Consider the following 27,589-nt stretch of genomic DNA (forward strand, 5'->3'; position numbering starts at 1 on the left):
TAGGAATCACCACAGAGCATTAGATGTTTATTTGAATCTTGTTTGCAATCATGACAATAAAACAGAATGCTATTACTTTACAGCTGAAATACTCTTATTGGAGATACCATGATTACAAATGGTTTTTTGTATTTAATCTTTTGTTTTGCTGTGCCAAATGAGCTTTATGGACACCAAACCGATCGTCGCCACTTCCTAAAATGCCTTAAAATGTATTACTTCACTACACAGATTCTGCTTGTGCATTTGGGCAAAGAATCCACATTCAGAGTGTTATTCAATCCCAGCCATTACCTATTCAATGCTGCCGTATACGACCGCATTGAAGGTGGTTTCCAACTTTATCTGTTTTGTCAAACTGCCCGAGGATTGTCATATTCATGGCCGTTTTTGCCAATCTGCAAAGTTTCTGATACTCGGCAGCCGGGACATTGATTTCCATCTGTCGAGGTACAGTCGAACAGAATAGAAACGTCCCGGGATTCCGTCCGTCAGGATATTCTGACAGGCGGAATCCCAGATTGAATAACTACCTCAGAATAAACACAACATTAGCTGAAAAATAATATTAAAAAAAGCACGGCCTCGCTGGTCCACAATGGCACAGTAATCCATGTATATATTAATGCAAGCATTTAAAAACTCACAATACACATTCAGTGCAAAAGTTTATTTAGGCCAATTTATAATTTTAAGACGAGACAAACTTTCAGCATTCAATCCACAGCATTCAATGTATTCATATTACAGTGTGATAAGAAAACAGTACAGGAATATGCTTTTGTATTTTTTTCCAGCACTGGTGGGGTAATTGTTTTATAGTGTATTTAAAAGGAGCCTACAGCACTCATTAACTTTGGCTGGTTCTGAGACAGACATGTATTTTTTTATTTGAGAATTAACTCCTAGGGACTTGGCCAACTGCACAGCATTTGCATCATCGCTGATCAATGTCCCAAGAGCCACAAGAAGTCTGAAACCGGCTTCAAAGTCTTGCACAACCTCCATAATTGTACTGATAGCGGATAGACACTGGGCCTTCCCTTCTAAGTCACTTGCTCTATGTAAACAGGTGGCATAGTTGAGCAACAATGTGGCCAGAGCAGTATGGATATTTTTATTGGTGACTGCTTTTAGTTCTATCGCCCTTGTTATCAGAGTGTCTCTCTGAGACATCATGAGCCTTGCACCTGGCTCACAGGAGAAGCAATTGCATAATGTCCGAAGCACAAGCAGCTGGTTGGCCTGTTTACTACTTGGCCGCATTATGTGGATGAGGTAGTTGCTGAACTGACTGCCTTCTTTTTCATTGCAGAACATTTCATTGACAGTAGGATTTTTTACAGCTAAACGAAGAACATCTAATGCAGGAAATACAATTTCTGAAAGGAAGAGGGGAAATAAAAACTAGTTAAGGTAGTCATATACACAGTATATCTATACACTCATTTCTCAATCTCATATATGTCTGTGTGTGTGTTGTGTCTCCGAAACACTGCCATCTGTTGGCAGCGAGTTAAACTACATATCTTTCTCACACATGCACAAACACAGAGGCAATCACAAGGTAGCAGACTAGCTTTCAAAGCTTACTTACTAGTATAAAATATTCACAAATTGTGATAAATGAAAAGTGAAATCTTGGTTAGAAGGAGCCCATGAGAGGAAGTGTTCTAGATTTAAGGGCGTATCAACACATTCGGTACTTGTGTATTTTGGCGGCGCCCATCGCATCACATACCATAAGGCATGCGATGGTATGTGATGCGACGCTATATCGCGCCATACTGTACAATGTCATACAATTTTAAAATTGTATGACATTGTACATGGCATACAATGCGATGCGATTAAACATTGTATAAGCACCCCAATGGGTGCTTACAATGTGAAATGCACCCCCACGCCACCCACCCCCCCCCCCCACTATAAACGTGAACCCGAAGCGTGGCGAGCGCAGCGGTACGCGTCCTCCAACCTTTTCATACCCCCACTATCCACGTCGGCGTGGAGAATAGAAAGTGTGGCGAGCGGACGCGGATACCTGTGAAGCCCGCGAGGGGACTCCGATACCTGTGAAGGTATCCGCGTCCGCTCGCCACGCTTCGGGCTCGCTGCGCTCGCCACACTTTCTATTCTCAACTCCACGCCGACGTGGATAGTGGGGGTATGAAAAGTTCGGAGGACGCGTACCGCTGTACTCGCCACGCTTCGGGTTCACGTTTATAGTGGGGGGGTGGCGTGGGGGTGCATTTCACATTGTAAGCACCCATTAGGGTGCTTAAAAGCACCCTTTATGGTGCTTATACGATCTTTCATCGCATAGGGGGCAAACGTCGCATCGCATGCCATGAAAACATTGCGCGATGCACATCGGGGGCGCCGCTATAATACACAAGTACCACACATTCTACAGTACATTAAAAAGGTTTTATACAAGTTTTAAAAAACCCTTTCTCATCTGTACCACACCTCAACAAACACAAATAATCCAATGTTTTGCCTTCATTAGAGAAAATTATACAAATATGGCCTGTCTTTATGAGCCATATTTTTCAATTAAAAAAAAAACCTCTAAATGATTACTCATTAGAACAGGTGTTCCAGAAGTATAGCTTAATGCCCTGTAATTATACATTAAAATAAAGATTTTTACCAAATTTTCACCTTTTCTGGAGGTGCAAAGTAAAAGCTGCGGTAACTTACTAAGATTTTTATTTAAATAGATAAAAAAAAAAATACTACAGCAGCAACTTCTACCCCAGTAAAAAGTGGCGTCACCTAGTTTGTGGCTAATTGAATTTGATCCCTAAAAATATAGTATAAAACAGTGTCCACACCTTCTGGCCATTTGACTGCTCTCCATAAAGTGTCCACTTGTTGAGCCGTGGCCATTTCTCCAGGTGGATTAACAACAACAGACAGTAGCTTGTCAAGTCTCATTAAGTCATCCTCGGGCATTTTGTGTTCTTCAGGAGCCGTCTCATTCAGTTCCTTTAGTTTACCTAAACAACAAATTACACCATTTAAAAGTATTACATATGTTAGCTGCCAATAAAATGAAAATCAGAAGAAATAGATGGAATATTGCCAGTAAATTCAAGCTTCACTTCATAAATGAAAAAAGCGAAATATGAACTTTGTTCTATTAAGCAGATAAAACACTGTACGTCATATAAATTACAGGGATTGATACTGCTAGTATCCTGGTCTATTGCCACTATATTATATTTAAATGGTATGAACATTCTTGGAAGACAAGTCTAAACTGGGACTTTCTAATAACTCCATGAACAACCCAACATAAAATAAATCTGCACATAACTTGTTTGATACCATTGTTGTACTAGAGAAAGCAGCCACTGCTTCCAAAATGCCTTGTATTTTAATACAAGGAGTAAAACATTTTCATTAAGGGGTTCTGGTCACATTTATCTCCTTGCAGAAAAAAAAAACTTAGAAAAATGTCACCATACTGTGTTGAAAAACAGTTATAGCCAATATGAAAACCAATATGGTAGATTGAAATATCACATTCAAAAAATTTATATTTAGAATTTTATATTACAAATAACTCAACATTTTCCATAAAATAGTATTTTATATATATATATATATACACGTTATTGGGGTGGGGGTGATTCAATTAGCTAAAGTAATTTACAACTAATTTTCCTCTGAAATGGTAAATAAAACAACTGGATACAGATATTGCTGGGATGGTCAATGAATACTCACCCATAATCAGTGCTGGGTTTGCTTGGTCAAATGTGACCGGCTCTCTCTTAGGGAAATAGGTGTTTTGAATTTGTGCAGCTGCTGATCTGTATGCATTCCTCCCTGCAAAACAGGACACAATTAAACAGTCATTTTGCTGTGCTATAATAACCACAGTCTACAATATTTCAGTGATGGCTACCCTTGACACTCCAGCTGTTGTTGAACTACACATCCCAGCATGCCTTGCTACAGTTTTACTATTTGGCCATGCTAAAACTGATGCAGGGCATGCTGGGATGTGTAGTCCAACAACAGCTGGAATGTCAAGGTTAGCCATCACTGGTCTATTTCATCCGTCATGTCATGCATAAGCTGCCCCAAAAAGTGGTTGTTGCTGAAACATACACAGTCTGAGATCAAATGGGCATTATATTGTCTTGAAGACGCTTATGGATACTTGGATAGTATGTTTTGTGTCTAACAATATATGGTTTGTAACATGCCTATGCTTTTACACCATGTATATATTTTTTAAAAACTATGTGCTATTGGTCTGCAACTGAATATGTAAATGTGGGATAGACTGTAGTTTTACTAATATGTAACTAACATTTAATAATAGATATTCAGAATAAAGGTTTAATGATACAAATAGGGAATTCATACAATTATCCAGATGGCATTTAGTAGAGGGGTTAGGACTTTTAGACATATGGGGGTATCTAATTACCCATGACCATTGACCTTTGGTAACTGCGTTGCCCAGGGTTAGTGGTGGTAAGCATATAGTTGTAAATGGTTACCTGTGAATGGATCAGCAGCCCCGGCTGTGGGAACAGAATGCGACGCAGAACCAGGCACATAACGACTGCCACCTGTAAAACACATCTTGCTAAAACTTTTACACCAAGAATCATGCAAACACATTTGGAAATCAGCCCAAACCAGCATTATCTGTGTAGTCGATTTTTAGAATCCACACAGCTATGTTTGCAGGTGAACTACTAGGACAGTATAGGCACGGTCATAGCCAGCAGTGTTGTTCGGCTTCCATGCCTGTCATTACATTACACTTTACATGCTTCATGTATTCACATATGATAACACAATAGCCAATCTCTGCTGAGCCTTTCTATTAAAGGCATGTCACTGATGCAATGTATCATTTTATGGACTGCTATAGATGTTCACAGAGTCACCCTGGTCAACTTCCAGGCCCGATATGAGAGAACATTGTGATTTATTCATACTAGTCACTGGACTAACAACGCCATCTGATGTAATGACAATGAACTGCTGGTACACAGTACACCAGCATGCAGGATGATAAACAATATTAAAGTAAAGATAACTCCAGCTGCAAAGGGGTTAGCGGAGACCCAACAGGAATGACACCTACAGAAACCTTTCAAAATAAGAAGTAATTGGTTTCTTTGAAGCCTGATATACTTTCATACATGGTTGCTGTCTGATCATTGGTTTCATACAATTTGATATACCCAGGAGGCCTAATCAGCTACTGTCCTCTTTCTTCAAAAGGATTCACAGACCATCTGGGAATTCGCAAGTTACAAATCTCACACAGGTACATAATACACGCGAAAATAAAGGGATGGTAATTTTAGATACATTTTCCTGCATCTATTTTATCTTCTGTATTTTCCTTTGCCTGCACCAAGGTATACATATGCTTTCTATAATCAATGAACGTTACAATCTGCACCTAAAACCTACTGTTTTGTTTGCCTAGTGATACTAAGATAATGACAATGATTTGTTACTATGGTTTCTGAAACTTGCTTAATACCTATCAATAGCCTTGTTTAGCCAAGTAAATCAGAGCATAAGAAACAATGCCCAGCTCTGGAATAAAATGATTAATTAAACTTCATTTGCAGACCTCCAAGTGGATAAAGTAAGCTTAACTTGCTATACTTCAAAATACTCCATCATTCTTGAAGCTACTAATACATTGCCTTGAAATGTTATCATTTGTAATAAAGATATCACACTTATTCAAGGAGTGTACATTTGCTACGCGTTCAATGCCTTTGTAACAAAGGGGACATCATCTGATCTGCAGTGCTGTTAATATTGTTTACAGAGACAAATCCCAAGTGCAAGGTCGGCATGGCAACCAAAACACCGCAGCTGGTACTTAGGCTTTCCGCTCTTTGTTCATGGTGGAATGTAATCTTCTGTCACCTTTTATAATGATTACCCTGACAGATGCTCAGACCAAGGCAGTTAGCCAGTTATATGGGAGGAATCAAGCAAGAGAGATTCACAGAAGTAGATAGTAATTTGGTCTGAACACAAAGCGGGGCTAGTCACCTCCGTGTGCCCTCGTACTCCTGGAAACAGGTTGTGAAACCTACCAAAATGTAAATCCCGTAACGTGACACTGACAGCTGCTATATCTACCAGAACAGTACACCTGGTTAACCGGATGTAGCTCACCACTAGTTGTCATTTCTAAAAGCAGGAGCCCGCCTGTTCAACTTAACCACAGAGCTCATTCCAATTATGTGGCGAGAGGGAAAATCTTCAATGTTAGTAACAAGGTGCCAGATTGCTAGTAACCATGCCACCTCATGGCCATGGCTGCTAATCCCACAAAACAAGTTTAGTCATTTAAGTTAACATTACTAGGTTTCAACTTTCAATTACGCTATTTGTCCAAGCTAATCTTGAGCATGGAATGAGTCGCAAATACACTGGTAACATTATGTGATTTGCAGCTGTGCTATACTGGTAATACTAGATATTTCCACTTCACAATAGCATTACCGAGCAGTTCTAACAAGGCATAAATGTAACAAAAGGTTTACATACACTAACTATAAGGAGTAAAACATATTTGGCCAAATAATGTAATGTGCGTGTGTATAACTAGCTGTTCGTAGTAAATAATTGAGCTCTCCACAACAGGAGAGTGAGTGCTCTCCTGCAGGTAATTGGCACAAACATAATTGTGGAACAACAAGATTGGAGCCCTTCGTCTTCAACTTGAATTTGTAGAAATCAGACTTGCCTACACTCTACACTGAAAAGAGAGCTCTATGCACTAGTTGATGCACAAGCTTCTCTGGCAGGTTGAATCTAGCCTTGAAAAAAATATTAAGGAGGAAGGGCTATTTCACACGCCCCGGCTCCTGCCGGGCGGTGAAGCCCCGCACGGCCAGGAAGCCGTGAATCACACAGAAGTTTAGAATGGTGGGGATGGCCACAGCCCGGCAGCCGTCTTTCCAGTGGTGGGATCCGGCTACAACCGGGCGGCCGAGCCGTGGCCGTCCCGTGTGAATGGACACAATCGTGTCCATTATTAACTACTGTGTGAGGCACGGCTTTTTGGCATGCAGGGTTTAGCCGCCCGGCAGCAGCCGGAGTGCGTGAAATAGCCCGAAGGCTGTAACCCAGACAGGAGGAGATATGCTCACTTCTAAACAAAGCTGCTACCTTATTACTTGGTCTGTGTCACATTAGAGTCTCCAGGGGACTCTCCATGGATATTTATGCCTCGATAAGAATTAACCTTCACATTTTAGATAACCCGAATTACTGAAAAACTAATTGTATGTATGCTATTTAGGAGTGGTACATTGCAGTAGTGAAGAAAAGCCCTCTGTCTAATGTGGGCCTCCAAGTGGCCCCCTTAGCTGAAAACTAGGTGGCAAAAAAAACCCATTGCTGCTGTGCCGGCCACCCAGCCCAGGGTGCTGTGGCGACTGGGAAGAGGAAGACCAGCAGTGCTTTGGTGGTCTTCAGCCTCACCTTAACCTAGGCAGCAAAGTGTCCACCCTTCTGACACAGAGGTCGCAGGTGGAGTTAAGGAACTTATATGGTGTAGGCAAAAAAAAAAAAACAAGAGGGCTTTCAAAAGAAGGAAAATTAGCCTTTATCTAGTCAATGGGGCAATGTATTAAGCCTTAACAAGAGATAAATGCAAGTGTGATAAAGGGGCAGATGTATCATAGCAGCGCTTATCGCGCCGCTATGATACTTCCTGCTTCGCCTCAATAGCGAGGCGAAGCAGGAAGGGACATCGACAAGATGTATTAACATCTTGTCTGCCGAAGCGGGGGAGCGTTAACTCCCCCCTTCGGCGATGTCCCTTTCTGGAGATAGCGCATCAGTTAATACTGATGCGCTATCTCCTGTCCCCCGGCCGGCCGCACTGGGCATGCGCGGGATCTCGCTGTTCACGCGAGATCCCCAGCGCAGCCCAGACCTAACAGCAGGGACAGCGCTGTCCCTGCTGTTTAGATAGGGCTTCGCCAGCCTGATGCTGGCGAAGCCAAAGCAGGCTTCGTGCGGAACGGTCAGCGATGCTGACCGTTCATACATTCGGCCTGCTATCATTTTGATAGCAGCGCCGATATGACCAGGGGCGCATAGCACCCCTGTCCTTTACCGCATCTCACCTGCTTCATACATGGGGGAGAAGCGGTATCAGTGCACATAACGTGCGCTGATACCCTTTCTCCCCATAACGACCCTTCATACATCTGCCCCATAGAGAGATAAACGTCCAGCCAATCACCTGCCAACTGCCATGTTACAGCCTGTGTTTGAGAAAAGTCAGTAAGGAGCTGATTGGCTGGACGTTTATCTCTCTTTATCGCACTTGAATTTATCTCTTGTTAAGGCTTAATACATCTGCCCCATAAGGTAAAATTTAGGGGGTATTCAATCTGCAGGTCACGGCTGTCAACAGTCGTAACCCAGTCCCGTTCTCGGTCAACTTGACCGAGAACAAGCAGGCGGGATTCAATGTCAATGCCTGCTGGGGAGCTAGAAGGGGGGCGGCCACGAGAAGTGGCCGGGAACAGTCGAGCTGCGGCCGTGAGCTCGGTAATTCTTTGCCGTTCTCGACAGAGCAAGCCCGACTGCTTGTGAAGTCGGGCTCGTTCTGCGAGATTCCCTGCTCAATGCTGTCGAGGAAGACAGCATCGAATAGGGCCCGGCGGCCATCTCCCCTGACGGGAGATGCTCGCCGGTGATTGAATATCCCCCATAACACACAATTACTACTGAAGGAAACAATGATTTACTATATATTACAATTCTAACAAGTTGCTGTGAGCTATCGTACGTGGAAGATGGTGTTAGGTTGGAATTGTGGAACCTTTTTAGATGGTCCCACTGCCCTGGATCCTGTTGTTCATGCTTTCTAAAGTGTTAGAATGTGCCCCCATTGGCCAAAAGATAGAATTAAAAAAACTACTTTATTATATGCTACAATGCCCAGTAATTATCAGCATATATCTTGGCAATGACCAATATAAGTTCTGTAAACTGTGAAATGTTTGTATTTGTGCAATATAATCAATATACTCAATTTAATAACCGACTTACGCTAACTATGCTTTTAGAGTGCAAAAGAAAATAATTTATCAATATAACAACATAACAATATTGTATATTGATGCGGTTAATTACCCAAAGTACCTGTAAATGGATCAGCAGCAGAATCAGGCCTAGAAGAAATTCCAGGGATATAACGGCCTCCACCTATAAGGAAGGAATTACATAATAATAATGACTAATTTTGCAGCATGGGGGCAGAGATGTTACTATTACTGCCGCATAGAACTGAGGTCATGGGTGCAATACCTGAGCAGCTTTATCTGTGCAGAGTTAGTGAGTTAGTCATTTCTCCCTGTGTTTGTGTGGGTTATCCACGGGTGTCTAAACCCGTACTGGCAGTTTAACTAGATTTTGGCTAAATCAACCCGAATGTACAGTATTTAGGGGTGTACAATTGTATGCTAGAAACTGATATGAATGACAAATACTCTGTATGCAGCACTGCACAAATTGGCCTAGGTATATAAACAACAATAGTAATAACTAACGGACTGCAACTTAACTATTAAGGCTCAATCCAATTAGCCACTCATGGTGCAAGTACAGCTCTATGCCATACTTACGGTAAGAACGGACAGAAAGCTGCAAAAGCTCTAGGTGCTAGCTGACATTTAGAAGTAAATCAATTAGGAGCCAATGTGTAAATGCATGCACAGAAGAAATGCAAGATCCAATTACAAATGCTAATTTGCGGTACTCACAGTGAGGTTGCAAGACTTTTCTACACAGAGTAACATGTTAATAGTGCATGAAAAAAAGTCTAAACTATCCTGGATCCCAAACAAGTGGTAACTCAGAAGTTATGCCATAAGAAAAAGTAATAGAGGTTCCTAAAAGGCATCATTGCTTATTTTTCCCACTTTCTATAAATCGAGGGGACACACACACCATGAGGCTAGTGTAGAGTCCAACATACGTCCAACTGAGAAGCACAAAATACATTTACACACATATTACATTTACAAATATTACACACATGCATTTAAATTCTATAAATCCTAGTCTGTATGCAGCCAAGCAGATGGCGGGGAGTCAAGGGGTGGGCTGGTGTAGCCCTAGTACAGCAAGAGCATGTTCATCTAGACTAGTATACCAGGCAGGTAACACAAACTACTTTATATCTATTAATCTCTGTATACTAAAAAGAATATCCAAATTGCAAATCCATTCGTAGTCACGCCATCGAAGGTTCCCCTCCCTCTAGGCAGTGGATGAGTAGTCTGTGACTTACTCTGAGCTTTTATGATCCATGGCAGAGAAGGCCGAACGCTGACGTCAGTGGTCCTTCCTTCAAAACGCCTATATCCTTCCTGACCAATCCCAGGAAACGCCCACAGACTGTCAATCAGCCTGTGTACGGCCATCGCTGGCTTTCTTCACAGGATGGCCTAGCGCATGCACAGGGGATCGATAATTAATCGGGCTGCGAATTCACAGCCAAGTGATTGGGTTTCAATCAGACCCATAACTCTTTTCAGATCAATAGACCACCACTACATTGTTGCATGGATCTATTCCTAGAGCCCTACAATAACAAGTATACATATTACCATTTATATCACATAATGCTCACATTCCCTAATGTGGTTTGTGATCACTTATGATGTTCTGTAGGGAGTAAGAGTAGACTCCTTGGCCTTCTGTAATGTAGTAGCAGTATTAATAAGAACTGAGCAATGGTGTTTGTCTGACTGACAATTACTGTACCTGTAAATGGATCAGCAAAGCCAGTTTCTGTAGCAGCCACAGTCTGTCCTGCAGTGTTGTCAATGATAAATTTGGCTACTTGATCTAAAAACATAGGGTTCAGGTCATTTTTCTGAAGGAAATTGTGAGCCACGAGCCAAGGATCTTCTGTGACATTATATGGCAGTTTAAAAGAAGGCCCACTTTCATTCACATCAATGGTGAACACATAGTCATACTCCTGTTATGAGAGAGAGGGAATTACTCAAGTGACAAGGGCACCATATATTGCTTTTATAATATTGGGCAAATAAATGAGAGGATTTCTACAAAATAATTCTAGTGCATTTGGGACATTTGCTTGTATAGAAGTCCAAGAAGAAGAATGTGTGCATACTTTTCCTTCAAAAAGGACTTTTCCAGAAGTTTGCTGAGTGGCTCCTGAAGAGCCTACCACATCCCCAATCTTCATCCAACGGCCCTCGCCAACACTCCACTGGTAAGCTTCCACTTTGCCATTGTCATTCACCAGGCGGGTCTGGCCTTCTTTAGTGCCTAGAACAGCCAATAAAAATGATTGCAGAGTTGTAATTTACTGACATTACTCTTTTTAACAAAGGAAATTACTTGGTTATATGTTAGCAAGTAAAATAAAAAGCATGAAAAACAGACTACAAAAACTGAAGCGCACTTAATGGAGAACTAAAAAAGTGATTCCCCCCCCTCTGTCAGGCAAACATTGTAACATAGGTTCCAAATAGAACAATATATTTCTCTATAGTTAGACATTAACAGTTAACCAATAAATATAACATTTATATAGGTGTCATTTCCTAAATATAAAAAATTAAGTAATCTTCTGTGCAACAATTAAATAACCTGTATTTCCAACATACACTTTAGCAGTGTTGGGCTTCATGAATTGTATGCTTTTAAGACCTACCAGGTTCGGTGAGGTGCTCTTTTCCAGGTAGTTCCTCTACGTTAATGTCTCCCAGGTCACCTGTTTTAGGATCAATTGTTGCTTGCGCCAGCTCATCTTCGAAAGCTTGGATCTCCTCAGCACTAGCCATATTCTCTTGAGACTCCGTAAACACTCGGATAATACCATCACTAAATGAATGATATATAGTAAATGTAATAGATGTATACTAAAATAAAGTTTTGTTATTTAAGAAAGAAAGCTTATGAAGCTATAATTAGTATCTTTGTTTTTCTTTCCACACCAAGCTAAATAAAACTGTTTTGATACTAGGAATATGAACAACATAAATGCACTAGAAAAGATGACAATTACATAAAAACTGCATGCAAAGCACACAAAAGTCTCAGTTTTTCAATGTTAACAGGTGTCATTAAAAAGCGGGACAACTTTGGCTGTCCATAATGTATTGGAGGCCTGGCATGTCCTGCCACAGTTCTGCTATTAGGGAATGCTAAAAGCTAGGCAGGGCATGCTGGTATGTGTAGTCTGACAACAGCTGGAGAGCCACACGTTTGCCAGCCCTGATATACTGGGTTTGTTATAGCTTATATTTACCAGAACTGCAGTGCAATGGGAGGAGAATAAAGAATAATAGAGTTTACATTTATGGTTTATTAGTTGGACTAAGCTTTTTATGCAGGTGCCGCACCCTGCCCATTTTTTGAAAACCTCAAAATGCAGCCTGCTCTTTTTATGCGGCACTGTGTGCCCCTACGTTGCCCCCCACCGCGCTCACATGCCGCTGAGAACTTTTGGTATATGCCATCAAGTGTAATGGGCATTATGGTGTGTGGTATAATGAGTAAGAAGCATTACAGTGTGTGCCCTAAAGTGTAATTGTCATTTAGACAATATGTAATGGGCATAGCAGAGTATGACTATGTTTAATAGACGTAATCCTAGTGCAGCGTGCAATTTTTGATATATGCTTTGTTTTGTGTTTGTTTCTAAAATAAATTTCTAATATAAAATGTGCCTTTCCGATTGAAAAAAAAAAGTGCCCTGCCCAGTGGACATTACCTGAGCATTTCGTTTTCTAGCTTATATGTCCGTTCAAAAAAATACAGCATAAAATTATTTTGCTAGCAAAACCTCACAGAGAGAACCTTTTAATTTAGGAGGTAACAGAAGTTGTCCATTGGGTGATCCTCCTCGCAGGGCAATTTTGATTTCTGGATTGATATAGTGTGGCTTGCAGTCTCAGGCAACTAATCAGTGCTCTAAACAATTATGAAAGCTTAAGGTGCATACCCATGGTGCAATCAAATGAGAGATATTGCTCATTTTACGCTCAGTGTGTTAGCTGCACCTGATGACAAATGCTCAGTCCCGATATCGGGATCGTATGTATACACCTTTAGGCTTAAGATTCCTTCTTCTACCTTTAGACAGCAGTCAGGAGGATACGTTATCTCCTGATCAGATATTGGATCGCTGACATTTTGAAGTCTGTAGGAGCACAGTTCATACTACCAAATTAGTTATGTGGGTTGTTTACACTGGAAAAGATACATTTACAAGGAGACATGCTTGAAATGTACAAATATATCAGGGGACAATATAACGAACAGTGAGATACCCTATTTACTTTGAGGTCGGAGACACGTGGGCATACCTCCAAAGCAAAAAGGGTTTTTTTTACAGTCAAGGTAGTAAAAGTATGGAACTCTCTTCCAGGAGAATTGGTGTTGGCAGACCACTTCTCCTGGAAGAGGTGTCTGCCAAATATATAAATATATTTAAATTAAGGTTGGTCAAGCATTTATTGGATAAAAACATCCAGGGGTACAACCGATAAACATTATTTAGCCCAAAGTGGGCTCGAATTAAAAACATTCAAAAGGGAAAACACCCTCTACGGGGTCTTGTAAGAGTATGAACTTGATGTACGCAAGTCTTATTTCAACCTAAACTACTATGTTACCATGACATAATTACAGGAAAGGTAGAATGGATTGATGGATTGTATATTCTGTAATAAGTTTACCTTGCTCCCACAACAATGTCTCCATTATCTAGGATGCAGCAGCACCATACAGACTGGGCAGGAAAACGGATGGTCTGAGCACACTCTCCTTTTCTCCAGACCCTCAGTGATCTGTCCTCTGCCGTGGTCACAAAATCTAAAGAGTACGAATAAACTTTTACTGTGTTATAAAAAAAACACGAAGTTGAAACACAAATCTATATGCTAAATTCCGTTAAATTATGATAATCAAATATAAAATAAAAGCCAACTAAAATGATTTGTACCTTGTGTATGTATCACATATACAAGCCTGAAATGCATGTATTCTGATCGCCTGTACATGTTTACTCCTGTACACAGCAACTAAATGATAGAAGTAGGATAAGGCATAGGGCTAAATATACTATGCAGCACTTTAGAAGGTTGAAAAGTCTTCTTTGGTTATGGCCACTGGATTTGAAGGGGTAATAATTCTAAAAACAAACAGGTCAGGTTTATAGTTAATATGGTTGTCCCTTTAAATCGCGTGTCCGAAAACAGGAATGAGTGACTTTGAGAAATCATGGATGCACAAATACTTTTCAGATAACTGTGCTCCACTCTTATAACAGTCCAAATCTGCTTCCTTCTAACTATATTCGAGATCTGCATCTATAGGTGAGCCCTCACACTATTGTAGCAGTTGTGCCAAACAGCCCTTCTTGGCATACCAGGTACCATGTGACTCTGCTAGTGCCAGGCATCTTTCACAACATATTCACCTGAAAATGCACCGTAGTAGCAATGCAATGTGACTAAAATGTGCTGATTAATTGGATATAGACACTTGTACATATGTGTGTTTGTGATGGGGCCAAAATCTTGATCTTTACCATGATGCAGTGATTGATATCTCAATCCCTTGCACATTGCAGTTGCACACAGATATAGAAAAGTCTAATCTCAAATTAATCAGTGCAATCTCCTGCCTGGTGTGTCCTAGTCACCTTATATTGTGACTTGTGCCAGACACTTTATGTGCCATGGAGAAATGATGCGGCACTCTTTATTGTTTTAATATCTATCTATATACACACACACACACACACATCCGCTTACCTTGGGAATTTGGGAAGACACATATGCTATAAATGTAATTGGTGTGGCCATAGTAGATCTGCAGGCACTCTCCGGTAATCAGCCACCTCCGGACACTGGCATCATTAGAGCAAGAGAGAAATTCACCCTCATTCAGAGTTGCCAGCCCCCGAACACAGTCCTCATGCCCTGTAAATTAATGAAAGTTTCATTCCACAACACCACAAGGAATGTGTACATCCCAATGAATTTTGTAACATATCTCCTTAAAACCCCTCAATTGTGTGCCACAGACTATGCAGTGTTATCCTGCTCACCAGGCTCCATTAATCAGGCTCCTTTACCCATGTACCTAACCACTGGACTACCAATACTGGACTACTATTATATGTAATGACATGACATGACATGGTATGGATTGTGCAGATAATAATTAGATTTCATATAAAATCAGTATAGATACTGATCTCTGTTACATATATTTTTTGTCCCCCCCAAACTATGATTTTCCATGTTTGCTCACCTAGAAAGGTCTTTTCACACCGCCCTGCTTTCCACAGCTTGATGGACTTGTCAGCTGATCCAGTCAACATCAAACCCTGTTCAGGCAAAATCTTCACAGCCCAGACAGCAGCTGTATGGCCCTACAATGTAAAGTATACCATTATTAGATCTATAATGTACCGACTACTGTCACTGTATAGTACATTTATACACCTTTACTACTATAAGAAAATGGATTAATGCAGCTAGAACAACATTATGTGAAAAAATAATGCACTCTTCGTTCTTTTTCCTCTATTTTGATACTAATCAGGATTAAGAAGTGAATGTACATAACACGTGTCTCACATGCATTAATATATACAGATGTGTCCTTGTACATCCAGCCTCAATAGTTATGTGGATTAAGACACATGGTACAAATGAGACGCCAGGTCCAGAAAGTGCAACATAGTCGCAAGATGCGACAAACCGATGCTATAATGGTTAAGCTGATATGTGAAACGTATATATCTGTAGGAGTCTGTACACGGGGCACAACAAAACCGATTCAGATTAGTCACAGAAAGATATACAAAGGTCACATTTCAAATATAAATACATGCAGTCTTATGAAGCAGCTTGCTGAATCTGTTTGAGATTAAGACACCATACTGGTGGAAAAATATGCTTGGCGCAAGCCGAGTTGCACAGGACCTGGTGTTCCAAGAACGACTGCTTGCTACAACTGTACCTATAGTTTACGAGGACACATCTGTAAAACTTAAAGAATTACATTTGAACAGATACTTTACACTATCTATGTGTATAGATATTCAGCATGCTTGTCACTGGAAAACAAATCCATTAAACTTGTTAACTTTGACAAAAAAAGATAAAAAAAAAAGTATGCAAACATAAGGGGGAGATGTGGGAGACGGCTGCAGGGGAGATGGCTGTGGGGCCCTATTCAATGTTGTCTTCCCCGACAGCATTGAACAGGGGATCTCTGCAGAACGAGTCGGACTTCACAAGCAGTCGGGCTTGTTCTGACGAGAACGGCTGGGAATTGATGAGCTCCCTGCTGCAGCTTGCGGCCACGCCCCCTTCTCATCCCACTGCAGGCGGGACATTGATTCCTGCCTGCAAATTCTCAGTCGAGCAGACAGAGAACAGGACAGGGTCACGGCTGTCGGTACAGCTCGACAGCCGTGACCCAAGATTGAATACCCCCTAGAATTTAAACATAGTTTTGGGCGTTATTTACAGTCTAGCAAGGAATCTTACCTGTAATGTCATCATACACTTCTCATTTAACCACACTTTTCCAGTTGTGTCCCATGATCCACTTAGCAAAGTACCAAACTTGCCAGCAGAAAGACTGCATACTGATGATCACAAAGGGGATAAAAAAGGTACAAAGATTAATAGCACAATTATTAAAACATATATTTTCAGGTCTTAACAATAGTAACATTAAAGGAAAAGTTAAGTTGCATAATAACCCATCAGCGAAGATGTTTTTTTAGCTGAGCCAGCACCTGTCGGCTTATATAAAGGCAATCTTGATACAGCTGTTCTGTGGTGCCAATATATAGGATCTGATTCTGAGTTAGAGGCAATCCTTATAAACATTAGAATATCAACATTCTGACATCCTGGCCTGTGGAAGCATTTAGGGGATACACTATAAATATCGACTAATGTAACTTTTTTTTAATCAGTTCTAGTCAGTTATCAGTTTTAGTACACACCAGCAGGGACAGCAGCGAGAATATGTTTGTTGACATTCTCGGCCCCTCCCCCGAACTGGGAGATCGTCCCGCCCACCAGCCAATCCTGTCTCCTGATTGGCTAGTGGGCGGGACTGACTCCCGGTTCAGGGGAGGAGCCTAGAATGTCAACACATTCTTGCTGCTGTCCCCGCTGGGGTGTACCGGCTACTGGCTGAAAGAAGAGGACAGGCAAGCAGCAGCCGCACCCAGGGCACCAGCCCCCTCTGTGATCCCTGGCGTCCAGTGGCACCTCTTCCTCCAGCAGCTGCAACCTCCTCCGCCACAGGTCAGCACCAGGAGCAGTGAAGGTACCTTCACTGCTGCAGGAGTGAAAGGCCAACACACAGCAGAGATGTATTGGGCCTTCTGAGCGATTGCTTTGAATTTTCAAGCAGGGCTGTTATGTATTGCGGTCAGGGAGATCAGTGAGGGCTACACACACAGCGATAGTCCGACACTTTCTGAGTGATTTACTAAAATTACGGTATGTAAAATCGCTCAGAAAGTGGCTGAAAATTAAACCTTTAGGAAACAAACAAACCACCCATACCCTGAACAATTTGTTAGGAAGCATATAGGGTTTAATTTTGCTTTTGTGTAGGTAAAGGATCAAATGTACAAAATAAATTCACTAGAGTGCCAAAGGAAGCAGGTTAATAGTTATCACCTTCCATGCATTATGGAAACATGTAGCGTACAGTATAAAATTAATGAGTTCAAAAGAAGTTGATCCAAAAGCCCAATGATACACATTATTTCAGGGTGTGGTTAGATGTCCATAGAATCAAGGACAAAGTGCACCAACAGAAGTCAAAAGCCACTGACCTTTGTACACATTTGATTTATAAGACGTAAAGCCAAGGGAAGAACGCTTAAGGCAATCCAAGCTGCTGTTTGACATACATTTTGATAAGGAAGCAGGGTACAAAATAAGGAATTTGGTACTTACCGGTAATTCCCTTTCTCCGAGGCAGCAGGGGACACTGCAGTCTACACGTGTGGGATAGTGTGGGTGCATTGGAGGAGTCGGCACTTTAAGAAATTTGAATACAGCTGGCTCCTCCCCCCGCTATCCCCCAGCAGACTCCAGTCTTAGAAACTGTGACCGAGAGAGGATAGGGGCCAGGGCTCGATCCCTGGAACAGAGGAGACACTTCGCAGAAGAGAAAGATTAGCAAGAATAACTCATAACAAGAATTCACAACTTGCAATCGGCAAACATTCAATGTTAAAGTAAAACAACTTGTAAGATGGCAGGAATAAAGCGCTGGGAGGGCGTGCAGTGTCCCCTGCTGCCTCGGAGAAAGGGAATTACCGGTAAGTACCAAATTCCTTATTTCTCCTTCCAGCAGCAGGGGACACTGCAGTCTACACGTGTGGGATAGTACCAAAGCACTAAACCCGGGAGGGAGAGCGCTGAGAATCCTGCAAAACAGCTCTGCCGAAAGATGCCTCCTCACTGGCAAAGCTGTCAAACTTATAGAACTTGGCGAAGGTGCTAGCACCCACCCAAGTGGCCGCCCTACAAACCTGTGTGAGCGAAACACCTCTGGCCGCAGCCCACGATGTGCTTACGGCCCTTGTTGAATGGGCGGAAATCCCTGAAGGGAGGACTTGGTTAGCCCTAGCATAGGCCTCCTTGATTGTGAGGCACAACCACCGAGCCAGCGTCTGCTTGGACGCTGGCCAACCCTTCTTTCCTGCTCCATACAACACGAAAAGACTATCCGTCTTTCTCCACGATGTCGTTCTGGAAACGTAGATACGCAGAGCGCGCACCACGTCCAAGGATTTCATATCTCGCGAAAGGGCTGGAACCACAATAGGCTGGTTCACGTGGAACGAAGAAACCACCTTCGGAAGGAAACCCTGGCGAGTTCTGAGTTCCGCCCTGTCCTTGTGGAAAACCAGAAACGGGGAACGACAGGAAAGAGCCCCAAGCTCCGACACCCTGCGGGCCGAAGCCAGCGCCATCAACATGACCGTCTTCCACGTCAAGAACCTTAGATCCACCGAGTCCAAGGGCTCAAAAGTATCAGATCTTAGGAATTTCAGAACCAACTCCAAATCCCATGGCTCTGAAGGCGGAACGAAGGGAGACTGTATACAAACAACCCCCTTTAAGAAGGTCTGTACCTCTGGAATTAGAGCCAGTCTTCTGTGAAAAAACACCGATAGGGCAGACACCTGGACCTTCAAAGACGCCAGTCTGAGACCCTTCTCTAAACCCGATTGTAAGAACTCCAACAAACGGGAAAGATGAAACACTGCCCTTGGCACTGATCTAGCTTCGCACCAGGCTATGTAGGATTTCCAAATCCTGTGATAATGAGAAGCGGTCACCTCCTTCCTAGCTTTCAGCATAGTTGGAACTACAGACTGCGGTATTCCACGTCTCCTTAACAAGTCGGCTTCAACAGCCACGCCGTTAAACGTAGAGACTCTAAGCCGGGGTAGATGAATGGTCCTTGTTGTAGAAGATCCTGTCTGAGTGGGAGGCGCCACTGCACATCCGCCTGAAGAAGCTTGAGGTCCGAATACCAGGCCCGTCTCGGCCAGTCCGGGGCAATCAGAATTACTGAAGCGGACCCTCTTTTTATGCGCTTGAGCACTCTTGCTATGAGTGGAAACGGCGGAAACGCATATATCAGCTGGAAATCCCATGGGATGGAGAATGCATCCCCCGCCAGAGCTTCCGGATCCCGAGACCTGGCACAATACCGAGGTACCTTCCGATTCAACCTGGAGGCCATCAAATCCATCTGAGGCATGCCCCACCGGACCGTCAACTGATGAAAAACCTCCGGATGAAGGGCCCACTCTCCCGGGTGGAAGTACTGTCTGCTCAAATAATCCGCCTGCCAATTCTCCACGCCCGGCAGAAACACCGCAGAGAATCGAGGGACAAACGCCTCGGCCCATTCCAAGATAGGACGCACCTCGCGCATGGCCGCACGACTTTTGGTTCCTCCCTGTCGATTTATGTATGCGACCGCAGTCGCATTGTCCGACTGGACTCTTACCGGACGTCCCCTGAGCAAGTTGTGTGCCTGACCCAAAGCCAACCTGATTTATCGGAAGGCTTGCCTCCTGAGCCGACCACCGGCCCTGAAAAGTCTGGTTGAGAACAAAAGCTCCCCAGCCCCTGAGGCTGGCGTCGGTGGTCAGTATCGTCCAATTGCATGGACTGAAACTCCGGCCCTGGAGCAAATTGGGAGTGTGAAGCCACCATTGAAGTGACTGACGAGCTGCTCTTGACAGGGTAATCTTCCCGTGTATCTGTAGATGCGACCCTGACCACTGTGACAGTAGGTTCCATTGGAACGTTCTGGTATGAAATCTGCCGTACGAGATGGCCTCGAAAGAGGCTACCATCATCCCCAGCATCTTGGTGCACAACAGGATCGAAACTCTGTCGGGAGCTAGGACCTGTCGTACCTTTGACTGCAGGGCAGCGATCTTGTCCATTGGAAGAAATACCGCCTCCTGCGCCGTATCCAAAATAAGGCCCAGAAATTGAAGCCTCTGCGTTGGATTGAGTTGAGACTTGCCGAAGTTCAAGATCCAACCATTTTGGACCAGAAAAGAACATGTGGCCAGAGCGTCTGCTATAAATTTGTCCTGAGAAGAAGCCTTTATCAAGAGATCGTCCAGGTATGGGATGATCGTTATCCCCTGTAACCTGAGTACCGCCACCATGCAGGCCATGATCTTGGTAAAGACCCTGGGAGCGGACGACAGGCCGAAAGGCAGAGCCCTGAACTGGAAATGAGAAGCCTGTATTGCGAACCTTAGAAACCTCTGGTGAGGTTCCCAAATAGGGACGTGCAAATAGGCATCCTTTATGTCTAGCGACATAAGGTATTCTCCCGGTTCCAGTGATGCAATCACGGACCGTATGGACTCCATCTTGAACCTGTTGTAACAGATGTATTGATTTAAATCCTTGAGGTTTAGGATAGGCCTTACGGAGCCGTCCGGCTTGGGGACTACAAACACATTGGAGTAAAACCCCTGTCCCCTCTGATGTTCTGGCACCGGTATTATTACAGAAGCGTCCAAAAGCTTTTGAACTGAATCCTGTAAGGCCTTTTTTGTCTGATCCAGCTTTGGAAGGCCCATTGGAAAGAATCTTACTGGAGGTGGCGCAGAAAATTGAAGTCTGTATCCCTGTGCAATAATTTGCAAGACCCACTCGTCCCTGCAGTGAGTCTCCCAAACCTGAGGGAACAACAACAGACGAGCGCCCACCCTGGATTCTCCCACTAGAGCCGGAAGACCGTCATGCCACGGTCTTGTCGGAAGCCTTGGGCTCCTGGCGACGTGCTGGAGCAGCAGCGTCCGCTGCTGTTCCCGCATCTCTACCTCTGCGGCCTCTAAAGGCCGTAAAACCTCCTCTGGGCCTGCCTCTAAAGGCAGAGGAGCCTCGAAAGGACCGAAAGGACTGAGTGAGGGACCGCCTCTTAGGCGGAGGAGCGGCTGTAGGTAAGAATGTAGACTTACCCCCCGTGGCCTGGGAGATAAGGTTATCGAGCTCTGGGCCGAAAAGCATATCCCCTGTGAACGGCAAGGCTTCAACAGCTTTTTTAATTTCAGCCTCAGCCTGCCATGACCTCAACCAGACCGACCGTCTGGCTACCACAGCTGACGCAGAAATTCTGGCTCCTAGAGTCGAAATGTCTGCCGCTGCCTCACCTATGTACGTTGAAGCATCCCTGATGCCTTCCGCCATAGGCAACAAATCTGCCACAGGCATATTTTGCTCCAGACCAGCCACAAGATCAGCAGCCCATTGCTCCATAGCCCTGGCCACCCAAGCAGAGGCCAAAGCAGGACGCAAAAGGACCCCTGCCGTGGAATAAATGGTCTTTAGTGAGCAATCTAAACGCCTATCCTGCGCCTCCTTCAAAGAGGCCACCCCGGGGACAGGCAGAGTGGCTCGCTTAGATAACCTGGATAGCGAGATATCCGGAGTGGGAGGAGTCTCCCACTTGGTCCTGGATTCAGGAGAGAAAGGATATAGTGTCCTTAGGCAAGCTGACACCTGGAATTTCCTATCCGGACACTTCCATATAGAGAGGAGAGGAGAGTCTAATTCCTCCGAATCCGGAAAACACAACTCTTGTCTTTGAGAGCGTCCAAAAATGGACACCTGGGGAGTAAGCTCAGGCTCCTCTAATTTCAGAGTGGACCTAACAGCTCTAATAAGCCCCTCCACACCCTGTGATTCATCCTCCCCTACATCCAAGGGTTGGATATCCTCCACAGGGGGAAGAACCTCTCCTTCCTCTATAATATAATCCTCATGGTCTGAATCATCAGCCAAAAACAGAGAGGGCATAGCCTTTCTTTTAGTTACAGCAGCAGCCGAAGGTCTCTTAGCAGGACCTGCCATAGACTGAGTTAAAGAGTCCACTGACTGAATTAAGGATTGAGCCCAAGCAGGCTCTGCAGAGGTCAATCTAGAGAGCTGAGTCTGAAACACCTCTCTATCCTTCCTAGAGGCAGCCATTTCAGCATTCAGATTAGACAGCAGTGATTGCAGCACCTCTGAGGAAACAGCAGGTGCCTGCCCAGGTGCTGCAGGAGCAGCAGTAATTTGAGAAGCCTTATAGCAAATCTCACAGAGGGAACACCCTCTAACATGTTGTGTGTATTGCTGCTTACAGCTCTTGCAGGAATAAACCTTCAAAGCAGCCTTAGATGAAGTTGCTTTTCCTGCCATCCTGCCCAGTTAATGTAACAATACTGACAGACACACAACACCAGTCACACAAGAACACCCCAAATATAGCCCAACAGCAGGGAAATACCCAGTAAAGTAGCCCTGAAGTCTGGCAAGTTACAGGGGAAGAGGAGCCAATTAATAACCCCCGATTCTTGTGTGTGTAATGTACCCCTTAAGACTTACAGTGTCCCTGTAGTCCGCTGGGGAGCGCTGAGCTGCACAGGTAACAGAGGTCCCGTTCTGTACAGCAACTGCAGAGAGAGAGCACCGCAAACACCACCTCACAGCTCCAAAGCTCAGAGATAAGAGAGAGAAGCAAGCTCCGCCCTCCTCTCTTACGCTGAGGCGCGAAAACCAAGCCCGCCCCAAACAGCCGGCATACTGGAGGGTGAGCTGACGTCACCACCGCGACTCAGCTCTCTCTGCCACCGACCATCGCGCTTAATGGCCGCCCCCTGTCTGGCGCGCAGCGCCCTTACATGTCACCGGCGTCCCTGGAGTTCGGGGGAGATAGCCCAGGACCCGCGACGCACACCGCATGCAGCTGCGGGCGGGTCCCCGGAACGGAGGCTCCGGTGGCTGGACAGTGGAGGGAGGCTGCATGCAGGCCCGACCATGTCCCTCCAGGGTCCCACGTCGCAGACAGGCATTCCCAGCCTGTCTGTGTCCAAGTATATAAAAAAAAATAAATAAATAAATAAATGAAAAGCCTAATCTCCTTAGGAGACATAGCCCGGGAGTCCGACTCCTCCGGGCACTTTTTCTAAGACTGGAGTCTGCTGGGGGATAGCGGGGGGAGGAGCCAGCTGTATTCAAATTTCTTAAAGTGCCGACTCCTCCAATGCACCCACACTATCCCACACGTGTAGACTGCAGTGTCCCCTGCTGCTGGGAGGAGAAATACTCTATAATGAGCATGCTTGTTATGAGGTTCTGGTGCATTTGGTTTAAACCAGGCATGGCCAAACTGTAGCCCTACAGCTTTTGTGAAACTACACATCCCAGCATTCCCTAATAGCAAAACTGTGGCAAGGCATGATGGGACTTGTAGTGTCACAACAGCTGGATGGCCACAGTTTGGAGATGCTTTAGACCAGTGGTAGCCAACCCTAGCCCTCAACAGCTGGATGGCCACAGTTTGGAGATGCTTTAGACCAGTGGTAGCCCACCCTAGCCCTCGAGAGCTACCAACAGTTCACATTTTCCAGACAACCTAGCTGCTGCACAGCTGCACTCATTAATCACTGACACATTTTAAAAGATACACAGATGGAGCTAATTAGCTCACCTGCAAACATGCACTGTTGGTAGCTCTCGAGGACTAGGGTTGGCTACCCAAGCTTTAGACCATACACATGCATTGTGTCCTGGTCTATTGTGCAGACATTGTTCTAGAAGTCTTGTGTATTATTCAGATGCAACTTTGAAAACCTGATTGAGTGATATGGAGCAAGCATGATATTTACAGCTGGATGGCTGTAACTCAACTTTGCTGCCCTACGTCCTAGTCTCTGCAAAGCTGGTGTAGAACGTGTTTCTGCAGACTATGATACATGCAGGCCATTGGAAATAAATGGTGCTGCGGCTAGTCATAGCACAGTGTATTAAGTCACACCCACATGGCACAACCCGTGTGCCCATACTACAGGTACGATGGGCATGGCTTCATCTGTAATTTCTTAAAATATTCAGGCCCACTAATTTTCAGGTTATACAGAAAACAATTCATGCTACAATTTTTTCTAAACCTGTGTGCAAAGAAGAACCAACAAATCGAGCTCAGAACCTACCTGTGTTCTTGTGGCCTTTCAAAACATAAAGTGGGTTTGCACTATCAAGGCTGAACACACAGATGTTATGGTCGTTTCCACCAGTAGCAATCAGTCCTCGTGGATAGGTGTCACTTGGAGGCATATAACATACTGAAGACACAAAGTTGGAGTGTCCCTTCATAAGATTCAATTCAATGAAGCCTTTATTGGGACTAAAGGTTTAGAAGAAATATAGAATTAACCATCAAAATGCAAGATTTGTGAAATTAGTGTAACATATTATAGCTATAGGAAACAGAGTTACAAAAACCATAAACAAAGCAGAATTATTTCTTGCTGCTCAGGCATATCAAACTACAGTCACAGTGTGAAGCACTGATTTAATCAACCAAGGGAAGCCAGAGGTAGTAATAAGAGAGACAATTGTCGTTTTAATGTGCTATTTTGTAAATTTTAGGTATGGTGCTCCAAATGCCACAAAAATAAAATGCCAAATATTCTAAATAGTTGATCAAATGCCTTTACTTTTTAAGATGGTTGAAAGGAAACAAAGGTAAGTGCTATTATGTCTATAACATATCATGATATACCATTATTCAAACTGTAAGTAGTCAATATTCAATAATATTAGTTACAAGCTCTTTGTAATGGATGTCCCTTTTGCAACATTAATACAGTGTAGTTGGACAAGTGCCCTTGAGAAAATCACCACCTATTCGGAGTCAAGATCTCCGACCACTAAAAGCGAGAAAAGTTTTCTTTACACTGGTAGACCACACAATACAGTACAGTTGCACACATATATCCACTTATGTAGTGCACACTGTATAAAGGTATCGCACTTTAGTCAGTTTCTTTTTTTCCCCCATGTCCGGAGTGAAATTTGAAACAGAGAATACATTGTGTTCATTTATACATCTGTGTAGAGCCTGAAAATCTGTCAGTATTTTTATTTTATGAGGTATACTCAATTACAGTCAAAACTGCCGTATTGTCAAAAAGACAGCAGTTTCCCACTTGAATAAGTCATAAGGGGTTCAGACCTATTCAATAAGCTATTCCGCCACACCACGTGGATTGGCAGAATAGCCGCGGATCCGCATGCTTTTGATGGAAACTCGGCCAAATAGCAACAGGTTTTGGCAACGTTTCCATCAATCTCAATCCAATTTGAAAAAATGTCGCATTAAGGCAGCGAGGACGCCGCCAGGTGAGCAGCAGCAGCTCAACCGGTGCCGTCCACCTGTCTCGTCCTTCGCTCACCGGGTTCGACGCGGTCGCTCACCCGGTCCCGGCAAATCAGACATTCGGATTTGGACACTGACTGAATAGTTAGTATCAGATCCATTCCCAGAAAAGAATGTCGAACACTAAATTTATATACCCCAATTTGTATATAGTGTACTGTATAGAAAACAAAAATGCATTCTGTATTTAGACATGAGTTCCATCTCCAAGAAAAATCCCAAATCCTTCTGCTTTCAAGCATCTTAGATATGGGAAACTCAACCTGTATATTGCATGTTCTTCATTAGTTACACACACCTCCATCCATTGTTCTAAAGCTATAGGTTAACACTAAAGCCTGGTACACACTGGAACCATAGGGATTTGTTTCAACATCCCCGTCAGCCAGCATCACTCATACACACTGGATCAATGTTAATGAAGGATGGAACGATCACTGTCATGGTCCATCCTTAACCTGTATGGTGTTGCTAGCAATGTTGCTAGGTCTGATGCTCAGCACATCAAACCTTGCACTGTCGCAAAGAACCATGCATAATGGGCATACACATTGAGCGATATGTCGATGCAATTCATCCGACTGGCTGGCATAACGCCTGGGGTGTACCAAATGATGTTTCTATACCGGAGATCCACCCCTATACACTTATTCGATTTAGGCTAATTCTGACGTATCGGGCCGAGAAATCAGGTGAAATCAGACACAATTGCATTCTTTTTAAATCCCATCCGATACGATTCCCGGTCCTGTATGCATCAGACAGAGGTGGGATTTGTTTGCACTTCCAACCTCTGACACCCTCCTGGCGACGGGGAATGGGGTCGCAAGCGATACATCACATCAAAGATCTGCATGCAATGTATCACACTAGTTCCTGCGGGTGGCTCAAGGGCGATCGGATGACCATATACTGCTGCAACTTCTCGCAGTAGTGTATGGACACCTTACCATGATGCTCACTGCACCCAGTTACCATGATCCTCACTGCACCCTGAAATCGGCCCTGTGCAATGGAGACATCACATACACTGGAGAGGCTTCCATTATTAATCCTCCCATGCAGAATGAATATTTAATGTTGTTAGTCATGTATGTTCTAAGTGACAATTCCTGGGCCACACTGACTGTACAAGCTACACCCGGTATGCAAGAGGTGTGGGGTGGAAACTCCGCGTCATCTCAGTGACAGTATCCTTCCCGACTCCCGGCTGGCCTGGAGAAGGAGGGGGGTCTCTTTCTCGAGCGCGCTCTCACCTGTCCGGCACCCAGAGGCGCGCGCTCCGGTCACGTGACACGGACACGAACCCCTCACCTGGCGGGAGCGGGCACCGCACGACCCCACGGACGTCCAGCTCGTGTCCGGGGAGGGAGCAGCGCAGCCGGTAACAGGCAGCAGCCTCCGCCATGACACAGCGGCCGCGGACAGAGCAGCGATGGCGGAAATGATGTGGCGGAGCGCAAAAGCCGGGACACCTGTCGGAAGTGACGCAGAGAGAAAGAGCGAGACAGGCCGTGCCCTCCCCCAGTAGCAGCGGTGTGTGTCACTGCGGGCAGGGCTACATCATCACCCATTACATGGCGATGGCTGCACATCTAGCGCTCCCTGGCTTCATAAGTCTGGTCCCTTACATGTGGGAGTGGAGATGCTGTATTCATGTATTCACGCCGAAATGAAGAACCCAGAGGGCTATTTCACACACTCGGGTTTTGACCAGACAGTAGTGGCTTTTACATGCACCGGTTTGTAGCCGGATTTAATGGTGGTGTACTTATAA

The 27,589-nt window shown here is 44.1% G+C and overlaps 1 protein-coding gene across 4 annotated transcripts; it reads right to left on the reverse strand.

Annotated features, from left to right (window-relative positions):
* Positions 1 to 655: 655 nt before the first annotated feature.
* Positions 656 to 27,422, reverse strand: PLAA (phospholipase A2 activating protein). Of its 4 annotated transcripts, none has more exons than XM_083185379.1 (14): positions 27,127 to 27,422; positions 24,584 to 24,777; positions 16,578 to 16,678; positions 15,331 to 15,451; positions 14,829 to 14,996; positions 13,749 to 13,884; positions 11,720 to 11,889; positions 11,174 to 11,331; positions 10,798 to 11,017; positions 9,172 to 9,234; positions 4,524 to 4,595; positions 3,739 to 3,840; positions 2,841 to 3,005; positions 656 to 1,382 (listed from the first exon to the last, which is right to left on the reverse strand). In XM_083185379.1, the coding sequence occupies exons 1-14, from the start codon at positions 27,405 to 27,407 to the stop codon at positions 817 to 819; spliced, it is 2,517 nt and encodes an 838-aa protein (XP_083041505.1). In that variant the 5' UTR covers positions 27,408 to 27,422; the 3' UTR covers positions 656 to 816. The 4 variants fall into 4 exon arrangements, with proteins under 4 accessions (XP_083041505.1, XP_083041495.1, XP_083041513.1 ...); XM_083185369.1 differs by having other exon boundaries at positions 9,163 to 9,234; XM_083185387.1 differs by having other exon boundaries at positions 9,163 to 9,234; positions 27,069 to 27,316.
* Positions 27,423 to 27,589: the final 167 nt, after the last annotated feature.

The sequence above is a fragment of the Crinia signifera genome, chromosome 1 (assembly GCF_055691185.1).
Source record: "Crinia signifera chromosome 1, ASM5569118v1, whole genome shotgun sequence".
NCBI lineage: Eukaryota > Metazoa > Chordata > Amphibia > Anura > Myobatrachidae > Crinia > Crinia signifera.

Excerpts from the sequence above, each read along its gene's own strand:
- PLAA (XM_083185369.1), bottom strand. The coding sequence starts at position 27,407 with ATGTGCAGCCATCGCCATGTAATGGGTGATGATGTAGCCCTGCCCGCA. Across the intron at positions 9,235-10,797 it reads CTTTGCTGATCCATTTACAG|GTGGAGGCCGTTATATCCCT; the intron begins GTACAGTAATTG and ends CCTTCCTTATAG. Across the intron at positions 3,006-3,738 it reads AAACCCAGCACTGATTATGG|GTAAACTAAAGGAACTGAAT; the intron begins GTGAGTATTCAT and ends TTTGTTGTTTAG.